This window comes from Mobula hypostoma, chromosome 10 (assembly GCF_963921235.1).
Source record: "Mobula hypostoma chromosome 10, sMobHyp1.1, whole genome shotgun sequence".
NCBI classification, from domain to species: domain Eukaryota; kingdom Metazoa; phylum Chordata; class Chondrichthyes; order Myliobatiformes; family Myliobatidae; genus Mobula; species Mobula hypostoma.
The window spans coordinates 91,965,228-91,986,761 of record NC_086106.1 but is presented as its reverse complement, the minus strand read 5'-3'; the positions used below and the strand labels follow the sequence as shown (position 1 = coordinate 91,986,761).

Below are 21,534 nucleotides of genomic sequence, written 5' to 3'. Positions count from 1 at the left end.
CATTCATTAAGACAATTCTGGAGAAATGCTTTAAACCTGCAAGACTATTTTGAGGAATTGCAGGCTGTATTTTTAATGAAACCTTAACAGAATTAATAACTTTGTTACATACATCAGTACAATCACTTAATAATAATGCTCTTAACAGTGTTTTATTTTAATATACAATTTTTGAAACTGGGGGTGGAGTGTGGATAATGTTAACTTCTAGCTAATATAAAGCAGGAACAAGTAGATTATTTTGCTTAGCTTTCTTATCCCAGGATAGCAAGAGTTAAAGTCAATCAAGCTCCCTTCTCTTGATAATTCTCCGTTGACTCCCAGATAAGAACTAAATGTTCTGCTCCAATTACATGCCCTGCTTTATCGAACAAGTTACCGTTTCTTACCTCATTTGTTTTGAAGGTCTGGGATTTCGTGTTTTCCCAGAATTATATTGGAGCACTTAATAGAGAAAAGTTAAAAAGACATCTTTGCATCATACTTCCACTTCAGTAGGACTCCATGCATCAAGAAATTTGAATACCAGTTTGTAAAGTGATTCATTTACATGGTATCTTGGTAAAATAGATATCAGTTTAATTCTTGCAGGTAGGGTCCTTCAAGTGACCTCATTCAAGGTTTCAGAGGTTATATTTCTGATTGCTTAATGGGGAAAAGCTACTCAATTCTCTTGTGAATATCAATGGTTACAGAATGTTTATTCATAAAGCAAGATATTTTCACACAGCCACTCTTCTGGTTTGTTGATGTAATGACAAAATGCAGGTAGTAGCCCATGCTACCACAGTCACAGCTAGAACTACCAAAGCAAGTTCATTGCAGAAATGTGGATGTTTCTTTCAAAATCTCTTTGCATATCATTTGACACCAGATGGAAAAAGCAGGGAGTTTTGATGCAAACACAATCTCATTGCTACAGTAAAACCTATTTCATTGTAAAAGCAAATGTTGTGAAACTTCAGCTTTCCAGATATATTTTTATATAGAAAAAAGCTAAATACAATATCCATTATTAAAACTGATCCAGTGTAAGTTGTACAAACATTTTACTCTTATGGCTACCTGCTGGTGGATTAGATTCCTTTTTACAGAACCAGGTACCTTTTCACTTCAGACTAACTAGAATAATTTTCATAAAATTTGCATTTTAATAAATACCTCACATTTTAAAATCCCATTCTAACTCAACTGCAATCAGTTAAGGTGTGAAAAAGCTATTAATTTTCCAGCTAATTTAAGGTGTAGTGATCCCATCATATGGTCATCTGTAGTACCTTCTCCTAATGCACTGTTCTCTCCTTTTGCCTTCGAAAGTCTGGAAAAAAAGATAATTATTCAGTATGGATTAAGAAAACAGCATCCAATTCCTAAAGAGTATTCCACAGTGACCTCATTCAAGGCACTGTCAATAATCAGAAACAAATCAACGAACTTCCAACAGAATCAGAAGTTAGATTTCTCTCCTCATTCATGCAACACCCAGTTTATTTCACAGTACTTTCAGGGTTGGAAATTCCCCAGAATGAATAGGAGTAAATGCGTTCAATGGGAGGATGTGCAAGATCAGCCACCTTCAATGCAAATTTTGTACATTATCAATCTTCAAAATCCCAGTTTATATATACTAATATATTATAAAGGCTAAAGGAATGTTACCCTTTGTTTGAGTAACTACGGGGGGGGCGGGGGGGAATGATGCTTCATTTGTACAGAATAATCACTGTACCAGTCAGCACATTAGGGATTAAAAGGCAGTAACAACCAATTACTATTTCCTCCAACCCTCCAGCCAGCTACAGTAAAGATTAAAAGATTTGGTATTGGGAAATGAACCTGGTCAGGTGTCAGATCTCTCAGTGGGAGAGCATTTTGGAGATAGTGATCATAATTCTAGCTCCTTTACAATAGCATTGGAACAGACAAGTTAGAAAAGCATTTAATTGGAGTAAGGGGAATTATGAGGCTATCAGGCAGGAAATTGGAAGCAGATGTTCTCAGGGAAAAGTACAGAAAAAATGTGGCAAATGTTCAGGGGCTATTTGTGTGGAGTTCTGCATAGGTATGTTCCAATGAGACAGGGAAGTTATGATAGGATACAGGAACCGTGCTGTAGGCTGTAATAATCTAATCAAGAAGAAAAGAAAAGCTTACAACAGGTTCAGAGAGCTAGGTAATGTTAGAGATTTAGAAGATTATAAGGCTAATAGGAAGGAGTTTAAGAAGGAAATTAGGAGAGGCAGAAGGGGCCATGAGAAAGCCTTGGCAGGCAGGATTAAAGCAAACCCCAAGGCATTCTACAAGTATGTGAAGAACAAGAGGATAAAACAGGAAAGATTAGGACCTATCAAGTGTAACAGTGGGAAAGTGTGTATGGTACCGGAATTAATGAATACTTAAGTATTCACTGTGGAAAAGGATCTTGGTGATTGTAGGGATGACTTACAGCAGACTGAAAAGCTTGAGCATGTAGATATTAAAAAAAGAGGATGTGCTGGAGCTTTTGGAAAGCATCAAGTTGGATAAGTCACCGGGACCGGATGAGATGTACCCCAGGCTACTGTGGGAGGCGAGGAAGGAGATTGCCGAGCCACTGGCAATGATCTTTGCATCATCAATGGGGACGGGAGAGGTTCCGGAGGATTGGAGCGTTGTGGATGTTGTTCCTTAATTCAAGAAGAGGAGTAGAAATAGCCCAGGAAGTTATAGACCAGTAAGTCTTACACCTCAGTGGTTGGTAAATTGATGGAGAAGATCCTGAGAGGTAGGATTAATGAATATTTGGAGAGGTATAATATGATTAGGAATAGTCAGCATAGCTTTGTCAAGAGCAGGTCGTGCCTTATGAGCCTGATCGAATTTTTTGAGGATGTGACTAAACACATTGATGAAGGAAGAGCAGTAGATGTAGTGTACATGAATTTCAGCAAGGCATTTGATAAGGCACCCCATGCATGGCTTATTGAGAAAGTAAGGAGGCATGGGATCCAAGGGGACATTGCTTTGTGGATCCAGAACTGGCTTGCCCACAGAAGGCAAAGAGTGATTGTAGATGGGTCATATTCATGCATGGAGGTCGGTGACCAGTGGTGTGCTGCAGGGATCTGTTCTGGGACCCCTACTCTTCGTGATTTTTATAAATGACCTGGATAAGGAAGTGGAGGGATGGGTTAGTAAGTTTGCTGATGACACAAAGTTTGGAGGTGTTGTGGATAGTGTGGAGGGCTGTCAGAGGTTACAGCGGGACACTGAAAGGATGCAAAACTGGGCTGAGAAGTGGCAGATGGAGTTCAACCAAGATAAGTGTGAAGTGGCTCATTTTGGTAGGTCAAATATGATGGCAGAATACAGTATTAGTGGTAAGACTCTTGGCAGTGTGGAGGATATTGGGGTCCGAGTCCATAGGACGCTCAAAGCAGCTGCGCAGGTCGACTCTGTGGTTAAGAAGGCGTAGGGTGTATTGGCCTTCATCAATCGTGGAATTGAATTTAGGAGCCGAGAGGTAATGTAGGGCCGAATGGCCTACTCCTGCACCTATTTTCTATGTTTCTATATAGTACCCTGGTCAGACCCCACTTGGAGTACTGTGCTCAGTTCTGGTCACCTCACGACAGGAAGGATGTGGAAGCCATAGAAAGGGTGCAGAGGAGATTTACAAGGATGTTGCCTGGATGGGGAGCATGCCTTATAAGAATAGGTTGAGTGAACTCGGCCTTTTCTCCTTGGAGCGATGGAGGATGAGGGGTGACCTGATAGAGGTGTATAAGATGATGAGAGGCATTGATCATGTGGATAGTCAGAGGCTTTTTCCCAGAGCTGAAATGGTTGCCACAAGAGGACACAGGTTTAAAGTGCTAGGGAGTAGGTCCAGAGGAGAAGTCAAGGGTAAGTTTTTCACTCAGAGTGGTGAGTGCGTAGAATGGGCTGCCGGCAACAGTGGTAGAGGCAGATCTTAAAAAGAGACTTTTGGATAGGTACACGGAGCTTAGAAAAATAGAGGGCTATAGGTAAGCCTAGTAAATTTCTAAGGTAGAGACATGTTTGTCATAACTTTGTGGGCCAAAGGGTCTGTATTGTGCTGTAGGTTTTCTATGTTTCTAAGATTTCTAAAGAGCAAATACAAAATAGAAAGAGAAACTTCTCTAGTGAAGAGAACCAAGCCATTTGACACTAGGCTCAAAACCCTTCCAGTAGAAATATGGAACCTTCCCACAAATGATTTTAACATTGGAGCGGCTGAATCTGAGACGACTTGTTTTTACCTTGCAATTTACTTATGATGGAATGTGGTTCAAAGATATTTGGGATTAAGATCAGTGGAATAAAGCACATTAGGTTTCATCCTGATTTTCGGTGCTGTGACTGTATTCATCTTCCCCATGCTTCCATTTCCTCCCACACTGGTACATTTAATGATTGCTATAGATTATTTTTAGTTTAGGTAGATGGTAGGAGGTTAAGTTGATGGGGGTGAGAAAAATATGCATTGCAGGGAAAAAAGAATGGGCTTTCTCTAATAACTGGCTTAGATTCAGTGGGTCAAACAATCAGCACTGTCATGAGAAAATTGGGTAACTAATTACCACTTAAATTTGAATACACCACCCATTAATAAACCAACCAGGCTTCTACTTACTGTATGGAAAGTAGCGAACCCGCATTACAATCTCTTTTGCAGATTTCAAGATCTCAACGGCCTGTGCAACAGAAAAATAGAACTTGGCAACAAAAAAAAATTGCTTTATGGAAAAGGGACATTATTATTGACACAAATGAAGCTTGCAATTGGAAAATTCTGAACTAGACCCAACCCAATATTAATACTATTCTCCAAAGACTGTAAAATAACTAACCCAAAAGAGATTACTTTCTCTATCCAGGGGTGCTTGCCGTTTATTGTTTTGGTGCTTCTTGTGTTCTGGTTACTCAGCTGAGCATTGGGGCAAGCTACATTGGCATCAGAATGTGTGGTGACATTTGCAGGCTGCCCTCAGCATATCCTTGGGTGTTGGTTGTTAATGCAAACAACGCATTTCACTGTTTCTATGTACATATCTTCGCATTTAATATAACCATTTAGGCAACATCTATGGATAGTAATAGTCAATGTTTTGGACCAAGACCTTCATTTCAGTCTTAATGAAGGGGCTCGGCTCAAAAACAATCCCCCTCCGGATGCTGCCTGACTTGCAGAGTGCCTCCAGCATTGTGTGTGTCTGTGTGTTCTCCAGCATCTGCAGATTCTCTTGTATTTATGGTATTTAGCCTAATGATTTCCAGCATTTTCCCCTTTTACTACTGCTCTTATTATAAATTATCTTTCTTCCTTTGATCAATACCTAATTAATTAAGTCCTAATACACACCCTGAATTTAGACTTGTAATCATTAAAAGTAGTATTTCATGTATTGTTCATCTATCAGGGTTACAACTGTTGTAAACATATACTCAGATTCTGTTTTGTGACTCTGGTGTATTCTCTGAACTATGATACTTGCCTTACTATGTTCTATGTCCTGAAAGTCAATGTCATTCACAGCAAGAACCTGATCGCCCTCTTGCAACCCTGCATGATCCGCATCAGAATCAGGAATCACCTGCAGTGAAAGGTAATGTCCAAATATGTGATTAGAATTTAACTGTTTTGACAGACATACAGCACTTAATTATTCTAAGTCTTGTGTGTTGGCAAAAATCTGGGAGCATGTCAACAAGTGGTCTTGGTTTCAGTCAGGAGGGCTGCACATTGAAATGGGAAACAGAAAGAAAAGAGTGTCAGTGAACTTGCCAAATGAAAATCAAGTTCCAGGAAAGAATACATTTTCCATATTGGATGCTCTCAATTAGCAAGTTTTTGTGTCAAATGGAGAACAGGTTGGATTCAAAATAAAAAGCCCACCAAGTCTTTTGGGGGGTGGGGGGGGGTTAACCACTGTGTTAGACTGTTGCTTGACTGGTCTGTTGGATACCTCAGGAAATTTAAATAATCCCCATATGGATGCGAGAACTATTTTGCAAAGTCAACTGGGTTAGGAGTCTTTGCCATTTCTGAATTCATTGGTCAAGGTCAAATGATCCATTCAATTTTGTTCCTTGTTTAACTGAATATATTTGCCCTGGTTCAATTGATCAAGTTGAGTGAGGGGCATCAAATACATGGGATGAGACTACAGTTAAGTACAAGCCAGCCCAGCTAAGGATGAAAGATTTACTTCTCCTAGAGGATATTAGTATACCAAAATCGGTTTTGTTTTTTGTTTACAACAATCGGAAGTTTTCACGGTACTTTAACTAAAACCAGTTAGTGCTCTTCTGCACCTTACCAAGAATTACCTTTTTTCTCCCAATTTCCTATGAGGAAGTCACTGTAGAATGACACATCCAGGTGAATGATGGGTTGTGTGCTTTGGCATCACATTCACTAGGAATGAGATCCTAGAAAGCAGCCTAAAATTAATTAAAAACTAAAAACAGCTCACTAAGACGCAAGTCTTAAGCCAAAACACCAACCTTTGATATGAAGATGCCAAGTTGTGAGGCCTTGCCTCCTCGGATGTTGAATCCAAGCTAGGGGAAATAGGAGCACAAGCAAGTTAAAGATCAGAATTTACACAATCTCCAGGAAAGCTACATCAAGATAAATTTGCACATGGAAAAATAGCTGTAATCAATTTAGTGACAAATTAAGGGGAGGTTAAAGCCATGAATCAAGCGATCACTACCCCCAAACTCATTTCACAAAGTCTGGGGGGAGAAAAGCTATAAATTCATCAGTTTACTTGCTATACCCTTGCTAAAGCTGGAATAGCTTCGGAAATAGGATATTTTCATGGACATTTCTTGCAACTTAAGTTTTAGAACTGGTTGAGAATATAACTAGTAAATTTTTAGTACAGCACTATACAAGATGGTTAAATTTAGCATTAAAGATAAAACATTTAACAATATTTACACAGCTGAGAATGACCATGAATTGGAAGGTTTTATTACCTGAGCCCCAGAGGGTTTCTTCAGCTGGATGGTTCGAGGCAAAAATTGGGTCAGTTCATTGTTGTAGTCAGAGTGATGTAACCTCTAATGAAAAGTTATTTTAAAAAGTTATTTTCCATACTTTTCATGTGCTGAAAAATTAAAATCCCCTGCTGTTTAAATAAGAGAGAATACTATTTCTGAAACATCAGTTCCACAGACATCAAATTTCACTGTGGTTGCTCATCTTGCAGCTAACTATGTAGCTTTGCAAATTCAAAGTTTAAGCTATAATGCTTGTTTAAATTATAAACTTAATGACAAGGACTGCTCATAATCAGATTCCTATTCTCTGATTACCTTCATGAATTATCCTTTAATGAAAGCAAATATGTCAGAATTCAATGCAACTTTTATGAATGGCAAATAGAGGGAGAAAAGGGTACTCTAGAAAACATTCATTAAAGTAAAATAACATAGACCATTTTTCCCCAGTGAGTCTTGAGAACATTCTAGGATCCTTAATTTATTTCCATAACAAAATGGCATATGATGATCTGGTCAGCCAACAAAACCAATCAAGTATCAGAGTCTTGATTCTAGGGGTGTTTGCTTGGAAGAGAATGGTGCTATTGGTTCACCTAATCTTCCAGTGGTTTTGGAGGATTTTGGAGACACAGCATTAGTATTAACAATCAAGAGCCCTGGTATCTGCTGTACGTCATCAGTATCTGAGACATATGAGGAAGATAAGTATCACTAACGCCTGGTAAAAGGAGTTCTGTGACATTAAGGTCTTGCTTATCAAACATTTTCCTCAGTCAGTTGTAAGCTGTCCAGCTATATTAAAAATTATGGTGAATTTCATCATTGGCATTTGCCTTTATAGGAGTTGGTTCGAGATTTGAGCAGTGATCCACATCTCCCAGCGTCTCATCTTGAACCATTACTGTTGGAAGGCAGTATCATAGAGCAGGAACAGGATGCTGCATCCCCTTGGCAGCAAATGAGCCAACAGTGATTGGAATGTGGCGTCATGCATGTGGAAATATAAGTCAATGACTGAGATTAGCTGACCTTGCTTTGCAGTGAAGACTCTGTACACTGAATAGTATCAGTTAATCCTAAAGACTATCTTCATTCCACTGAGGATTCTGTTGGAGGTGAAATGGAAGGTGGCTGCAAGAACTGTCAGGGCAATGACACACCTACTTAAGGCCACAGTCTACATTGAAACTGGCTCTGTTATGGATCCTTTTGTTTAGGATCATAGCTTGCTTGTCAGGAAACAAACAATATGGCAGAGATAAATTTCTTCAACTAGTGAAATTTGATGGCGGGGTGAAGATACAACCCTACCAAAGGAGGTGCAAGGCTAGCCTGCAGGACACCCTTGGGCAAGTGTAGCATCTGCTTAGCTCCCTGATCAGGGTCACAGGAAGCCTTGGGACTAGGTGATGGATGGTCGTATGAGCAGCTAGCACATATCACGAGTCCTGGTTATGCAACCACTAATGCCAAGCAGACAATCTCTGAAGAGTATTGATAATGGCTGGGATCACCTGTCTCGTAAAGACACTGCCCAGAAGGCGGCAATGGCAAAGCACTTATGTAGAAACATTTGCCAAGAACAGTCATAGTCATGGGATCACAATCACCTGCGTCACATGGCACGACACGCAATGAATTCCACAGTCCCTTTCAAATGAGAGATTCTAGTTCTTCAGTGGGTTTAAAAATAAACTATGTATAGCAATTGGTGCAACTGCTTGCATTTCTTTTGAAATCGTTGTGTCAAATGGGGCCAAGTGTGTAGCTGGGGCAAGGCCTGTGTAACAAAATCAAAAGAAAGGCAAGGAGCAATACTTACCATCGTAAAACGCTGGAGGAACACAGAACTGATGAAGGTTCTTGGCCTGAAATCTCAACAGTGTAGTCTTTTCCATAGATGCTGCCTGGCCTGCTGAGTTCCTCCAGCAACTGCAGGTTTTCTTTTGTTGGCAGTACCCATCATGATACTTTTCAACCTCACTAAAATGTTTGAATCAATCAAATGTAGAGCCAGGTGCTTAAGCAGGAACTAGAGACTGATCACGATCAGCAGCTGGGTATTGGAGCATGACTCCAGGAGAGGATCCATGGGAGGCTTGCAATAATTGTGGGCAGGGTCAGTTGTGAAACATGGAAGAGCTCGGTGGGGTTGGTAAGAGTCCACAGAGGCCATTCATTCACATACAAATACTAACTGGTGTTTGCATGCACAACGTTAGCATTCATATGTAATTCAGAGGCTGGTCTCCAACATTATGCTTCCCTTGCTGCTAGATCATGTCCTTACAGTATCATGTTTGAGTCATCGCACTTATAAACTTAACAACACAGATGGAATTTGAAGACCTGGAATGTCAGAAGCCTTCTGAAGAATCCCAACAGAGACACTGCTCTGACTTCTTAGCTTAGGAACTCGAGACATTTTTGCATTGACATGTCCATCCTGAATGAGACACAACGGGAAGGAAGTAGCAGTCTCTATGAAGAAGGTTCAGTTCCAGAGGGGGAAAATGGAAGAGAACTAGATTTCGTCATAAACTGGGTTTCACAATCAAGAATGAGACAGTTTGGTGTCTCAACAGCTTCGCCTTTTTCCATTCAGTCCTAATTACCAAATGAAAATTGATACTTCTACCATGAGGTCATCAGCACAGTGTTACAGAGAAATCAATCTATATAAACATTACCTCGTGCAGCGGAATCCAGGGAGGAGGATTCTCATACGGTGGCAAAAACACAACTGGATACTGATATTCATCATAAGCACCTTTTGGGTCCACGTACACACGATTCGACATTGGTCTACAAGTTCAGGAACAAGCTTGTACAACCTGTAATTACAAGGTCCTAAACTGAAGGTCATATTCAGAAAGAATCAAGAGACCACTTATTGCAGCATCAAACTGCCTCATTAATTATGTTTCTAGCTCCACTGTTCTTTAAGATGATGCAGATGTACATGTGAACAATACCAGACTTCTTCTATACTGTATCTAGCTTGTTAATTTAATGTACACTCGCGGTTTGGTTTGATTAGTTTGCTGAAAATCTGCATTCTATTCAGTGCAGACACTATGGGATGAAGGGCCTTTCCTGTTCTGGTACTGGTCTATGTTTTGATATTATCCAGATTAGTGACTTAAGAACTGCATTAAAATGCCCCCTTTCAAAAAGGCAGTTGGTGAATAGTACAGTATTATCATTTGATTCTTGTATTTATAACTGCAAAAATGACAGTGTGTCTCTACCGATGTGAAATGTGGGGATTTTGCTCTGTAGTTAGGTGTGATACAGAAAATAGCTAAAGGAAGATATCCAGTAAACTAATTCTAAATTAAGCAAAATCATAAGTCTACTTTAAAGTTACAAGCCAGATGTACAAGTGATCTATAGTTGTTCATGAGTCTTGTAACCATCTTATAGGACAAAGGAGCCAGTAATATTAGAACTAATGAGACAGAATTATGTTTCTTCTGTCTGTATATTATGATCCACAATCCCTCCATCCTAAGCATATTAATGTATCTAACAGCCTCTTACTTGCCACTTTCGTATCTGCTTCCACCACTACACCTGACAGCCCATTCTAAACATTTAACACTCTCTGTTAAAGAAAAACTTGCCCTGCACATATTTAAATTTACTCTACTATTTGATAATTCTAACTGGGGGCGGGGGGGGGGGTAATTCTGCTTCTCTACCCTATGTATAACTCTGAAATTTATAAACCTCTCTGATTTTCCCTCAGCTTCTGAAAGTCCAGAGGAGACAACCTGAGTTTGTCCAACCTCTTTACAGCTGATACCCTTTAATTCAGACAACAACCTGGTAAATCTCTTCTACATCCTTCCTGTAATGGGGAGAATTGCATGCAATACTAAAAACAGCCTAACCAAATTTTACATTGCTGCAACATGACTTCCTTACTATTCTGCTCACGAGCTGTCACTCTGACAGGCAGCTAGTTATTCATTTGCCACTTTATTCATCTGCAGTGTTGCCCACGTGACTAACAAGAATTCAGTGCAATATCTAATGTGAGTGTGTGTAATGAATGCATTCTAGTGTTTGCGGTTTTAATGACTTTGAAACCGAACCAGAATTTATGAATATGTAGAGGAAACACCAAAATATGCTGTAAATAATTCACTACCCATTCTCTTTTTACCCTCTTCAGCAACTTCAACAGTATAAGCAAAAAAATTCAGGTCCAAATAGATCACTAAAAGAAGTCCATGAATCGACGCACAGCAAGTGTTTGCATTTAGGCATAAGTGGTTATTTGCCTCCAGCTCCATGTATCACTTTTCCTTTCCCTTTTCTTGAATCATAGCAGGCTCTCCATGATCCCCAGGATAAAGTCACATAGCACCATCAACTATTTCTGAGAAGTACTAACTAACAAAGTCAAAGGGAAAAATTGCCATCTGGAGTAATACTGATAATCGGAGTGAATTACTCATTAGAAGAATCAGATTCCGGTTTATTGTCACCAACATTGGTTGTGAAATGTGTTGTTTTACAGAGGCAGTACAGTGCAGGCATAACAAATTGCAATGAATAGTGCAAAAGAGCAATAGTGAGGTAGTGCTCATGAATCACGATGGCAAAGGCGAAGATGTTGTTTCTAAAATGTTACGTGTGGGTCTTCAAGTTCCTGTGCCTCCTACCTGACTATAGTAATGAAAACAGGGCATGTCCCAGATGGTAAGGATCTATAATTTACACCACATTCTTGAAAGACTGCCTTTTGAAGATGTCTTCAATGGTGGGGAGGATTGTGTCCAAGATAGACCTGGTTGAGCATAGAATCCTCAGAAGCTCATTATGATCCTGTGCATTGGCGCCTCAATCAGACAGAGATATAATCATCCAGAATGCTGTAGAAATTTGCTAGTCTTTGTGACATACCAAATCTCCTCAAACTCCTAATGAACTTTAGCCTTCACGTTGATTGTGTCAATGTGGTCAGTCCAGAATAGATCCTGAGATGTGTGCATCCCGGAACTTGAAACTGCTCATCACGGACTCCTCAATGATGATTGGTGTGTATTCTCATTCAGTTCCTTGATCTTGCTGACACTGAGTGCAAATTTGTTGTTGTGACACTACTCAACCGGCTGAGCTATTTTGTTTGTGTACTCCTTGTCACCATCTGAGATTCTGCCACCAACAGTAATCTCATTGGTCAATTTATAGATGGTGCATAGATAGTGTTCTAGATGACATGGATAGATGAAGTAGCCCCACAATCATGAGTGTAGAAAGTAGAGCAAAGGGCAAAACATGCAAATTTGAGATATACCCATGCTGAATGTCAACAAGAAGACATTACCACTAACCGGTACGGACTGATCTACCAAAGAGGAAATAAAGCCAATTGTGGAAGGAGTTATAAAGGCCCAGGTTTTGAAGCTTGAAGCTCATAGCATAATGGTGTTGATACCTCTGTTAATTCAATTCTCCTTTTATTCTCAGTTAAATGCCAGGATGAGAAAGGCTCTTTACAAGAACTAGGCCATTCAGCTCTCAGTGCCTCCTCCACCACCTCAATAACTATATTCCTTCAATGTCACAATTTATCATCTCTATTTAGAATGTATTCAGTGCTCTTCCATAGTCCTTTTGGATTTAAAATAAAATGCACTGAAGGTTCATGAACTTTCGCAAAAAAGATTCTTACCCCAGTCCTAAATGTTTAAGCTTATTTTTGAGACCACAACCTCTGGTTTTAAGCACCTCAATGCAAGAAGGCACTACCTCAGTAGAGCCCAATAGTATCCACTCAGTGGCCACTTCATTAGGTACAGGAGTGGAACCCAGAATGGGCTTCAGCTGCTGTGATGCATTCACTTCAATGTTTAATGTGTTGTGCATTCAGAGATGCTCTTCTGCACACCACTGTTGTAGCACGTGATTGTTTGAGTTACTGTTCCCTTCCTGTCAGTTCAAACCAGTCAGGCCATTCTTCTCTGACCTCTATCATTCACAAGGCATTTTCACCCACAGAAATGCTGCTCACTGGATGTTTCCTGTTTTCCACACCATTCTCAGTAAACTCTAGATACCACTGTGAATGAAAATCCCAGGAGATCAGCAGTTTCTAAGGTACTCAAACCACCCCATCTGGCACCAACAATCATTCCACAGTTAGTCACTTAGATCGCAATTCTTTCCCATTCTGATGTTTGTTCTGAAAACCAACTGAACCTCTTGATCATATCTGCATGCTTTTCTGCATTGAGTTGCTGACACGTGCTTGCCTAATGAGATATTAGCATTAATGTACAGGTAAACCTAATCAAGTGTCCACCAGGTGTATATTTTTTTCAAATGATTCAATGAAATCACAAGGAATTATTTTAACCTTCAGCCAAGGACAGCCTCAGTCTGTTCATATCATCGTGCAAAGGGACTCCATTTGGTGAGATTCACCGCCCGGGGGCCCAAGGCACCAGTGGCAAGCTCTGAGAGGAGGGACAGTGATGATGTTGTGTGGGTGCAGGGCTGACACACACAAGGGGATTAGCTGTTGCTGAGTGACCGTAGGTGGCGCTGAGAGTTCTTTAGCTAGGGGGTGGGAAATCTGTGGAATTTATTGCTGCTGTGGAAGCCAAGTCATTTGGTATATTTAAAGAGGAGGTTGATTGGTTCTTGATTAGTATGGATGACAAATGTTATAGGGAAAAGGCAGAAGAATGGGGTTGAAAGGGATAAGAAATCAGCTATCTTGGAATGGTGAAGTACTTTGATGGACTGAATAGCAAATTCAGCTCCTATGTCTTATGATCCCTCCTACAGCCTTCCTACCACACAAGAAACAATGTGGTAAATCTTTGTTACACGCTAGTGCAAGTACAACTTAAGTAGGGAGAGCAAACTTGTACACAATTACAGATATGTTATAGAATATACACCATAAACACCTCCCACATTCTAAAAACCATAAGATATAGGAGCAGAATTAGAGAAGTTAGAGAAGTTGTCGACTGTACCTCTTCCTAGATAGTCTCTAACTTCTGCTAAAGCTCCACCTCCCCCTCGTACCCCATCCGTTATTTATTTATATACACACATTCTTTCTCTCTCTCTCCTTTTTCTCCCTCTGTCCTTCTATGACTATACCCCTTGCCCATTCTCTGGGGTTTTACCCCCCTCCCCCTTTTCCTTCTCCCTGGGCCTCCTGTCCCATGATCCTCTCATATCCCTTTTTCCAATCACCTGTCCAGCTCTTGGCTCCATCCCTCCCCCTCCTGTCTTCTCCTATCATTTTGGATCTCCCCCTTCCCCTCCCCCTCCCACTTTCAAATCTCTTACTAGCTCTTCCTTCAGTTAGTCCTGACGAAGGGTCTTGGCCCGAAATGTTGACTGTACCTCTTCCTAGAGATGCTGCCTGGCCTGCTGCGTTCACCAGCAACTTTGATGTGTGTAGCTTGAATTTCCAGCATCTGCAGAATTCCTCGTGTTTACCTTAAATTTACCTAATGACTTGGCCTCCACAGCTGCCTGTGACAAAGAATTCCACAGATTCACCATTCTCTGCCTAAAGAAATTCCTCCATTCTCCATTCTAAAAGACGTCCCTCTGTTATGAGGCTGTGTCCTCTGGTCTTAGGCTCATCTACTACAGGAAACATCCTCTCCACATATATTCTACTAAGCCCTTTCAACATTCGGTAGGTTTCAATGAGGTCACCCCTCATTCTTCTCAATTCCAGTGAGTACAGGCCCCAGTGCAGTTAGGGATAGTAAGTTTGTACAAGCTATGTTGGAGACTAATGTGTGGCAATATTTGCAGGATACTCATCATAATCTTCACTGGTATGGTTTAATGTAAATGACATTTCACATTTTGATGTACATGTGACAAATAAAGATAATCTTTTATTGTTTTGAAAAACAGGCCCTTCAGCCCACCATATCCATGAAGAACTGTAGTGCACCCGTGGCTGACAAGGGAAATTAGGGATAGTATCAATTCCAAAGAAGAAACATACAAATTAGCCAGAAAAAGTGGCTCACCTGAGGACTGGGAGAAATTCAGAGTTCAGCAGAGGAGGGCAAAGGGCTTAATTAGGAAGGGGAAAAAAGATTATGACAGAAAGCTGGCAGGGAACATAAAAACTGACTGTAAAAGCTTTTATAGATATGTGAAAAGAAAAAGATTGGTTAAGACAAATGTAGGTCCTCCACAGACAGAAACAGGTGAATTGATTATGGGGAGCAAGGACATGGCAGACCAATTGAATAATTACTTTGGTTCTGTCTTCACTAAGGAGGACATAAATAATCTTCCGGAAATAGTAGGGGACAGAGGGTCCAGTGAGATGCAGGAACTGAGGGAAATACATGTTAGTAGGGAAATGGTGTTAGGTAAATTGAAGGGATTAAAGGCAGATAAATCCCCAGGGCCAGATGGTCTGCATCCCAGAGTGCTTAAGGAAGTAGCCCAAGAAATAGTGGATGCATTAGTGATAATTTTTCAAAACTCTTTAGATTCTGGACTAGTTCCTAAGGATTGGAGGGTGGCTAATGTAACCCCACTTTTTAAAAAAGGAGGGAGAGAGAAACCAGGGAATTATAGACTGGTTAGCCTAACATCGGTGGTGGGGAAACTGCTAGAGTCAGTTATCAAAGATGTGATAACAGCACATTTGGAAAGCAGTGAAATCATCGGACAAAGTCAGCATGGATTTGTGAAAGGAAAATCATGTCTGACGAATCTCATACAATTTTTTGAGGATGTAACTAGTAGAGTGGATAGGGGAGAACCAGTGGATGTGGTATATTTGGATTTTCAAAAGGCTTTTGACAAGGTCCCACACAGGAGATTAGTGTGCAAACTTAAAGCACACAGTATTGGGGGTAAGGTATTGATGTAGATAGAGAATTGGTTGGCAGACAGGAAGCAAAGAGTGGGAATAAACGGGACCTTTTCAGTATGGCAGGCAGTGACTAGTGGGGTACTGCAAGGCTCAGTGCTGGGACCCCAGTGGTTTACAATATATATTAATGACTTGGATGAGGGAATTAAATGCAGCATCTCCAAGTTTGCGGATGACACGAAGCTGGGCGGCAGTGTTAGCTGTGAGGAGGATGCTAAGAGGATGCAGGGTGACTTGGATAGGTTGGGTGAGTGGGCAAATTCATGGCAGATGCAATTTAATGTGGATAAATGTGAGGTTATCCACTTTGGTGGCAAAAACAGGAAAACAGATTATTATCTGAATGGTGGCCGATTAGGAAAAGGGGAGGTGCAATGAGACCTGGGTGTCATTATACACCAGTCATTCAAAGTGGGCATGCAGGTACAGCAGGCGGTGAAAAAGGCGAATGGTATGCTGGCATTTATAGCAAGAGGACTCGAGTACAGGAGCAGGGAGGTACTACTGCAGTTGTACAAGGCCTTGGTGAGACCACACCTGGAGTGTTGTGTGCAGTTTTGGTCCCCTAATCTGAGGAAAGACATCCTTGCCATAGAGGGAGTACAAAGAAGGTTCACCAGATTGATTCCTGGGATGGCAGGACTTTCATATGATGAAAGACTGGATGAACTAGGATTATACTCGTTGGAATTTAGAAGATTGAGGGGGGATCTGATTGAAACGTATAAAATCCTAAAGGGATTGGACAGGCTAGATGCAGGAAGATTGTTCCCAATGTTGGGGAAGTCCAGAATGAGGGGTCACAGTTTGAGGATAAAGGGGAAGCCTCTTAGGACCGAGATTAGGAAAAACTTCTTCACACAGAGAGTGGTGAATCTGTGGAATTCTCTGCCACAGGAAACAGTTGAGGCCAGTTCATTGGCTATATTTAAGAGGGAGTTAGATATGGCCCTTGTGGCTAAAGGGATCAGGGGGTATGGAGGGAAGGCTGGTACAGGGTTCTGAGTTGGATGATCAGCCATGATCATACTGAATGGCGGTGCAGGCTCGAAGGGCCAAATGGCCTACTCCTGCACCTATTTTCTATGTTTCTATTAATCTAATTTACCCACATTATCTTCATTGGAAGAGAACTCTAGCCAGGAAGACTGTACAGCAGTAATGACAAGTTTTTGGGAGTAATTGGAGAGAGATTTCAGAATTTTATCCCATGAAAGAAGCAGCACACCAAGGTGACAACGATGCACCCACTGCTAACAAGTGAAGAAAACAATACAGTACCATAAAAACAAAAAAACAGCATACAATATGGCAAATATCAGTGAGAAGCTAACAGAAGGCAACTTTTAAAGAGCAGTAAGAGAGGAGAAGTTGAAATACAAGGTAAAATGGATAACAACATAAAAGATTCCAGAAGTAAGCGAGAGGCAAGAGTAGATATTGGACTGCTTCAGAGGAATGGGAAATGATGGTGGAACAGCAAAATAAGTTTTGCACCAGTATTCACTGTAGAAGACACCAATGACTTGCCATAAATTCAAGAGTCGGGGGTAGTGTTGAATATACAGTGATGCTGGAAAGTCTGTGAACCTGGTAGGACTTGCTCTGGTATAAACATGGCCTAAAATATGATCAGATATTTACGCAAGTGCTAAAACTAGATAAATAACCCAATTAAACAAATAACAAACAACTTTATACTTGTTCATTTATATGAACCGCTGCTTTCAGTAGCTGGTATGACCCCCCCTTGTACAGCAATAACTACAACTAAACACTTCCAGTAACTGTTGATCATTAATGCACATCAGCTTGGAGGAATTTTAGGCCATTCCTCCTTACAAAACTAATTGAACTCTAGAGTTTTGGTGGGGCTTCCTTGCATGAACTGCTTGCTTCACGTCCTTCCACAAAGTTTCTAAAGGATTAAGGTCAGGACTTTGACTCGGCCATTCCAATTATAGACAGTTCTTTTCACTGTGGACTGATGAACACTCTGGTCTTGAGAAATAGCCTTTTTCAGCTTCAAACATCTCTACAATTCTTCTTCTAAGGTTCTCTGAAAGTTGTTTTGATCAAGGCATGGTGCACATAAACAGATTTTTCTTGAGAAGGACAGGCTGTGTCAGTAACCTGACCTTGTGTCTTTTTATAGGGCAGGGCACCTCAGCAACCCACACCTCCAATGTCATCTCATCGATTGGAACACCTGACTCCAAATAGCTTTTGTAGAAGACATTACCCCAGAGGTTTATGTACTTTTTCCAACAAATACATATAATTTGTTTTCTCAATAAATGTATGTTTTTGTGTTATTTATTTAATTGGGTTCTCTTTAGATTTTGGTCATATCCATGCAGAAATAGAGAAAATTCTACATGGTTCACAAACTTTCTAGCACCTTCCACCTTGCCTATGGACAAGGTGCTGGGGAAGATGAAAGATCTGAAAGTGGATAAATCACCAGATTAGATTTATCCACGTGATACAGTATTGATCTGGATGAGAGAACTGATGTTATTGTGGCATGTTTGCAGATGATACCAAGACAGGTGGAGGAACAGTCAGTGTTGCAGAGACTGCAGAAGGAATTGGACAGGTTGGGAGAGGAAGTAAAGGAGCGGCAGGTTAATTACAGTTTATGCAAATGTAAGGTTATGCACTTTGGTAGGAAGAATAAATATGCAAATTATTTTTAAATGAGGAGAGAATTCACAAATTGGAGGCCTAGTGCAGGATTCCTTCCGGGTTCACTTAAAGGTTCAGTCAGTGTTAAAGAATGTAAATGCAATATTGCATTCATTTCAAGAGGACAATAAATATACACAAAGGAGGATATGTACTCGATGTCAGTAAGACGAAAGAGCTGATTATGGACTTCAGGAAGGGTAAGATGAGAGAACACAAATCAATCCTCAGAGGGATCATAAGTGGAGAGAGTGAGCAGTTTCAAGTTCCTGGGTGTCAATACCTCTGAGGACCTAACCTGGTCCCAACATATCGATGCAGTTATAAAGAAGGCATGACAGCAGCTATATTTCATTAGGAGTTTGAGGAGATTTGGTTTATCAACCAAAACATTCAAACTTCTATAGATAACCATATATAATCATAGATGTACTATGACAGGCTGCATCACTATATAGTATGGGGAGGGTTGCTACTGCACAGGACCAAAAGAAGCTACAAAGAGTTGCACAGTTAGTCAGCTCCATCTTGGGCACTAGCCTCCACAGTATCCAAGACATCTTCAAGGAGAAGGCCTTAGAAAGGTGACATCATTATTAAGGACACTCGTCACCCAGAGCATGCTCTCTTCTCATTGTTACTGTTCAGAAAGAGGTACAGAAGCCAGCTCACATACTCAGCAATTCAGGAACAGCTTTTTCCCCTCTGCCATCCGACTCCTAAATGGACATGGAACCCATAAACACTCACTTTTTTTTTATATATTATTTCTGTTCACACTATTTTTAGTTTAATTATCTAATACATATATATACTATAATTGATTTACTATTTCTTTCTATATTATTATGTACTGCAGTGTATTGCTGCTGCAAAGTTAACAAATTTCATGACACATGCCAGTGATAATAAACCTGATTCTGATAAAAGTAAGAATGTACTATTGATGCTGTATAAAGAATTGGTCAGAATTTATTTGGAATATTGTAAGAAATTTAGATTTTGTATCCAAGAAGCTTGTGCTGGGTCTGAGAATGATCTCAGGAATGAAAGGCTTTAAGTTATAGAGAATTTGATGTCCCTAGGGAGTTCAAAAGAAAGTGGGACGGGCTTCTCATTGAGACCTATTTGAAACTGAAAGGCCTGGGTTGAGTGGACATGGAAAGAATGTTTCCATTAGTACAAGATTCCAAGATCTGAGGGCACAGCCTCAGAATAAAAGGGCATCCTTTTAAAACTGAGACTAGGGTGAATTTCTACAGTCAGAAGGCTCTGAACCTGTGGAATTTGTTGCTACAGAGGACTCTGTAGGCCAAGTGTATTTAAGGCAGAGATTGACAGGTTCTGGATTGATTAAGGATTACAAGAAGCTGGAAGAATGGGGTTTAAAAAATACCATGTAAGAATGGCAGGGTAGAAACGATGGGCCGATTGTTGTGGATTAAAAGGGGAGGAATGCATTTCTTTTCTGATCACTATTACTTTTAATTTAAGAAAATTCATTAACACAACATATTTGGAGTAATTTCTGATCCATCGCCTCTCTTGCCCTGCTTAAACAACCTCTTAAATTACAAAACGCCTCTTCATTCACAGTCCTGAGACAGGGTCTCCACCATCAAGGTTCACTTGAACGTTCAATCAGTGTTAAAGAAGGCAAATCCAATATTGCTTTCATTTTAAGAGCCCTACAACTATAAGCTGTACTTCCTGAGACTTTACAAAGCATTGGTCACCCCTCATTTGGAATGTTGTAATCAATTTTGAGCCTGGCATCTAAATAAGGATTTCCTGAGAGGGACCTGCTCCACCAAACACACCTTTGTCTCCACAGATACTTCGCGACCCAACGAGCTTTTATCGCATGTAATTCTACCGTGCACATGGAACTTGCGACAATAATAACTCGCTGCATTCATAAGTTCCAGAACAAAACAAACCCCGCGGAAAAAGTAGAAGGGGCTGTTCCGAAGCTCTGGAAGAAGGAATGACCTGCTCCTGGGCCTCACCGAATAAAGTCGCACTCCGGGGAGCCGAATGCAGCAACACCAGACTCATGCACGATCTTTGTAAACACCACGGAATGGTTAAATCTCCGACCACTTCTCCACCTTTACCTCCGACTCCGATTTAAACCCAAACTCCGAGGAACCAACTCCAGCCAAAGACAACCTGTACCACCGCCCCTTTGCCCAGCGCCTGACGTCAGCAGCAGCCGCAGCAACCAATAGGAACAGTCGTTCCTCACGCGATGACGTCAGGAGTCCTGCGGTGAGAGCGGAGGGGAGATGCCTTCTTCCCGTTGTATTTCAGATTTCTAGCGACTGCGGTGTCTGTGTCGCTGGCTTCCGACGCTTTTTAAAAAATAACAAAAGCAGAAAATGCTCAGAAAGTTAGGCAACAACTCTGGAAAGAGAAGAAGTAAACTTACAGGTGCAATATACCTCGATGAGGATTAGGACCGGGAGAACAAGTTAGTTTTCAGTTTGTTGTGGAGTGATGGATAAATCAAAGGGAATATCTCTGGTAGGGAAAAGCCAGGTCTGTAGGAAAAGTCGTAGAAATCATCTGATGGGTTATTGATGATAGTTAAAGAGAAAATGTTTACGACTGTTATAGAGAATCAGAATCACGTGTATTATGACTGACATATCTAGTAAAACTTGTTTTGTGGCCTAAGTACAGCGCAAAATATAAAATCTACTGCAAGTTACAAAAATAGTGTAAAATACAATTAGCAAGCTGGTGTTCCTTGGTCAGCATCGGAAACAGGTTTAATAACACTGAAATATAAGATATAGGAGAAGAATTAGGCCATTTGGCTCATCGAATCTACTCTGCCATTTCATCATGGCTGATCCATTTTCCTTCTCAGCCCCAAACACCTACCTTCCTTCTGTATCCCTTCATGCCCTGACCAGTCAAGAATCTATCAACCTCTG

The 21,534-nt window shown here is 40.7% G+C and overlaps 1 protein-coding gene across 2 annotated transcripts; it reads right to left on the bottom strand.

Annotated features, from left to right (window-relative positions):
- Position 1: 1 nt before the first annotated feature.
- Positions 2–20,796, bottom strand: pdzd11 (PDZ domain containing 11). Of its 2 annotated transcripts, none has more exons than XM_063060858.1 (7): positions 20,710–20,796; positions 9,708–9,851; positions 6,991–7,074; positions 6,511–6,567; positions 5,499–5,597; positions 4,637–4,697; positions 2–1,318 (listed from the first exon to the last, which is right to left on the bottom strand). In XM_063060858.1, exons 2-7 carry the CDS (start codon positions 9,816–9,818, stop codon positions 1,284–1,286), a joined length of 447 nt encoding a protein of 148 aa, XP_062916928.1. In that variant the 5' UTR covers positions 9,819–9,851; positions 20,710–20,796; the 3' UTR covers positions 2–1,283. The 2 variants fall into 2 exon arrangements, with proteins under 2 accessions (XP_062916928.1, XP_062916927.1); XM_063060857.1 differs by having other exon boundaries at positions 20,602–20,784.
- Between the last annotated feature and the right edge of the window lie 738 nt (positions 20,797–21,534).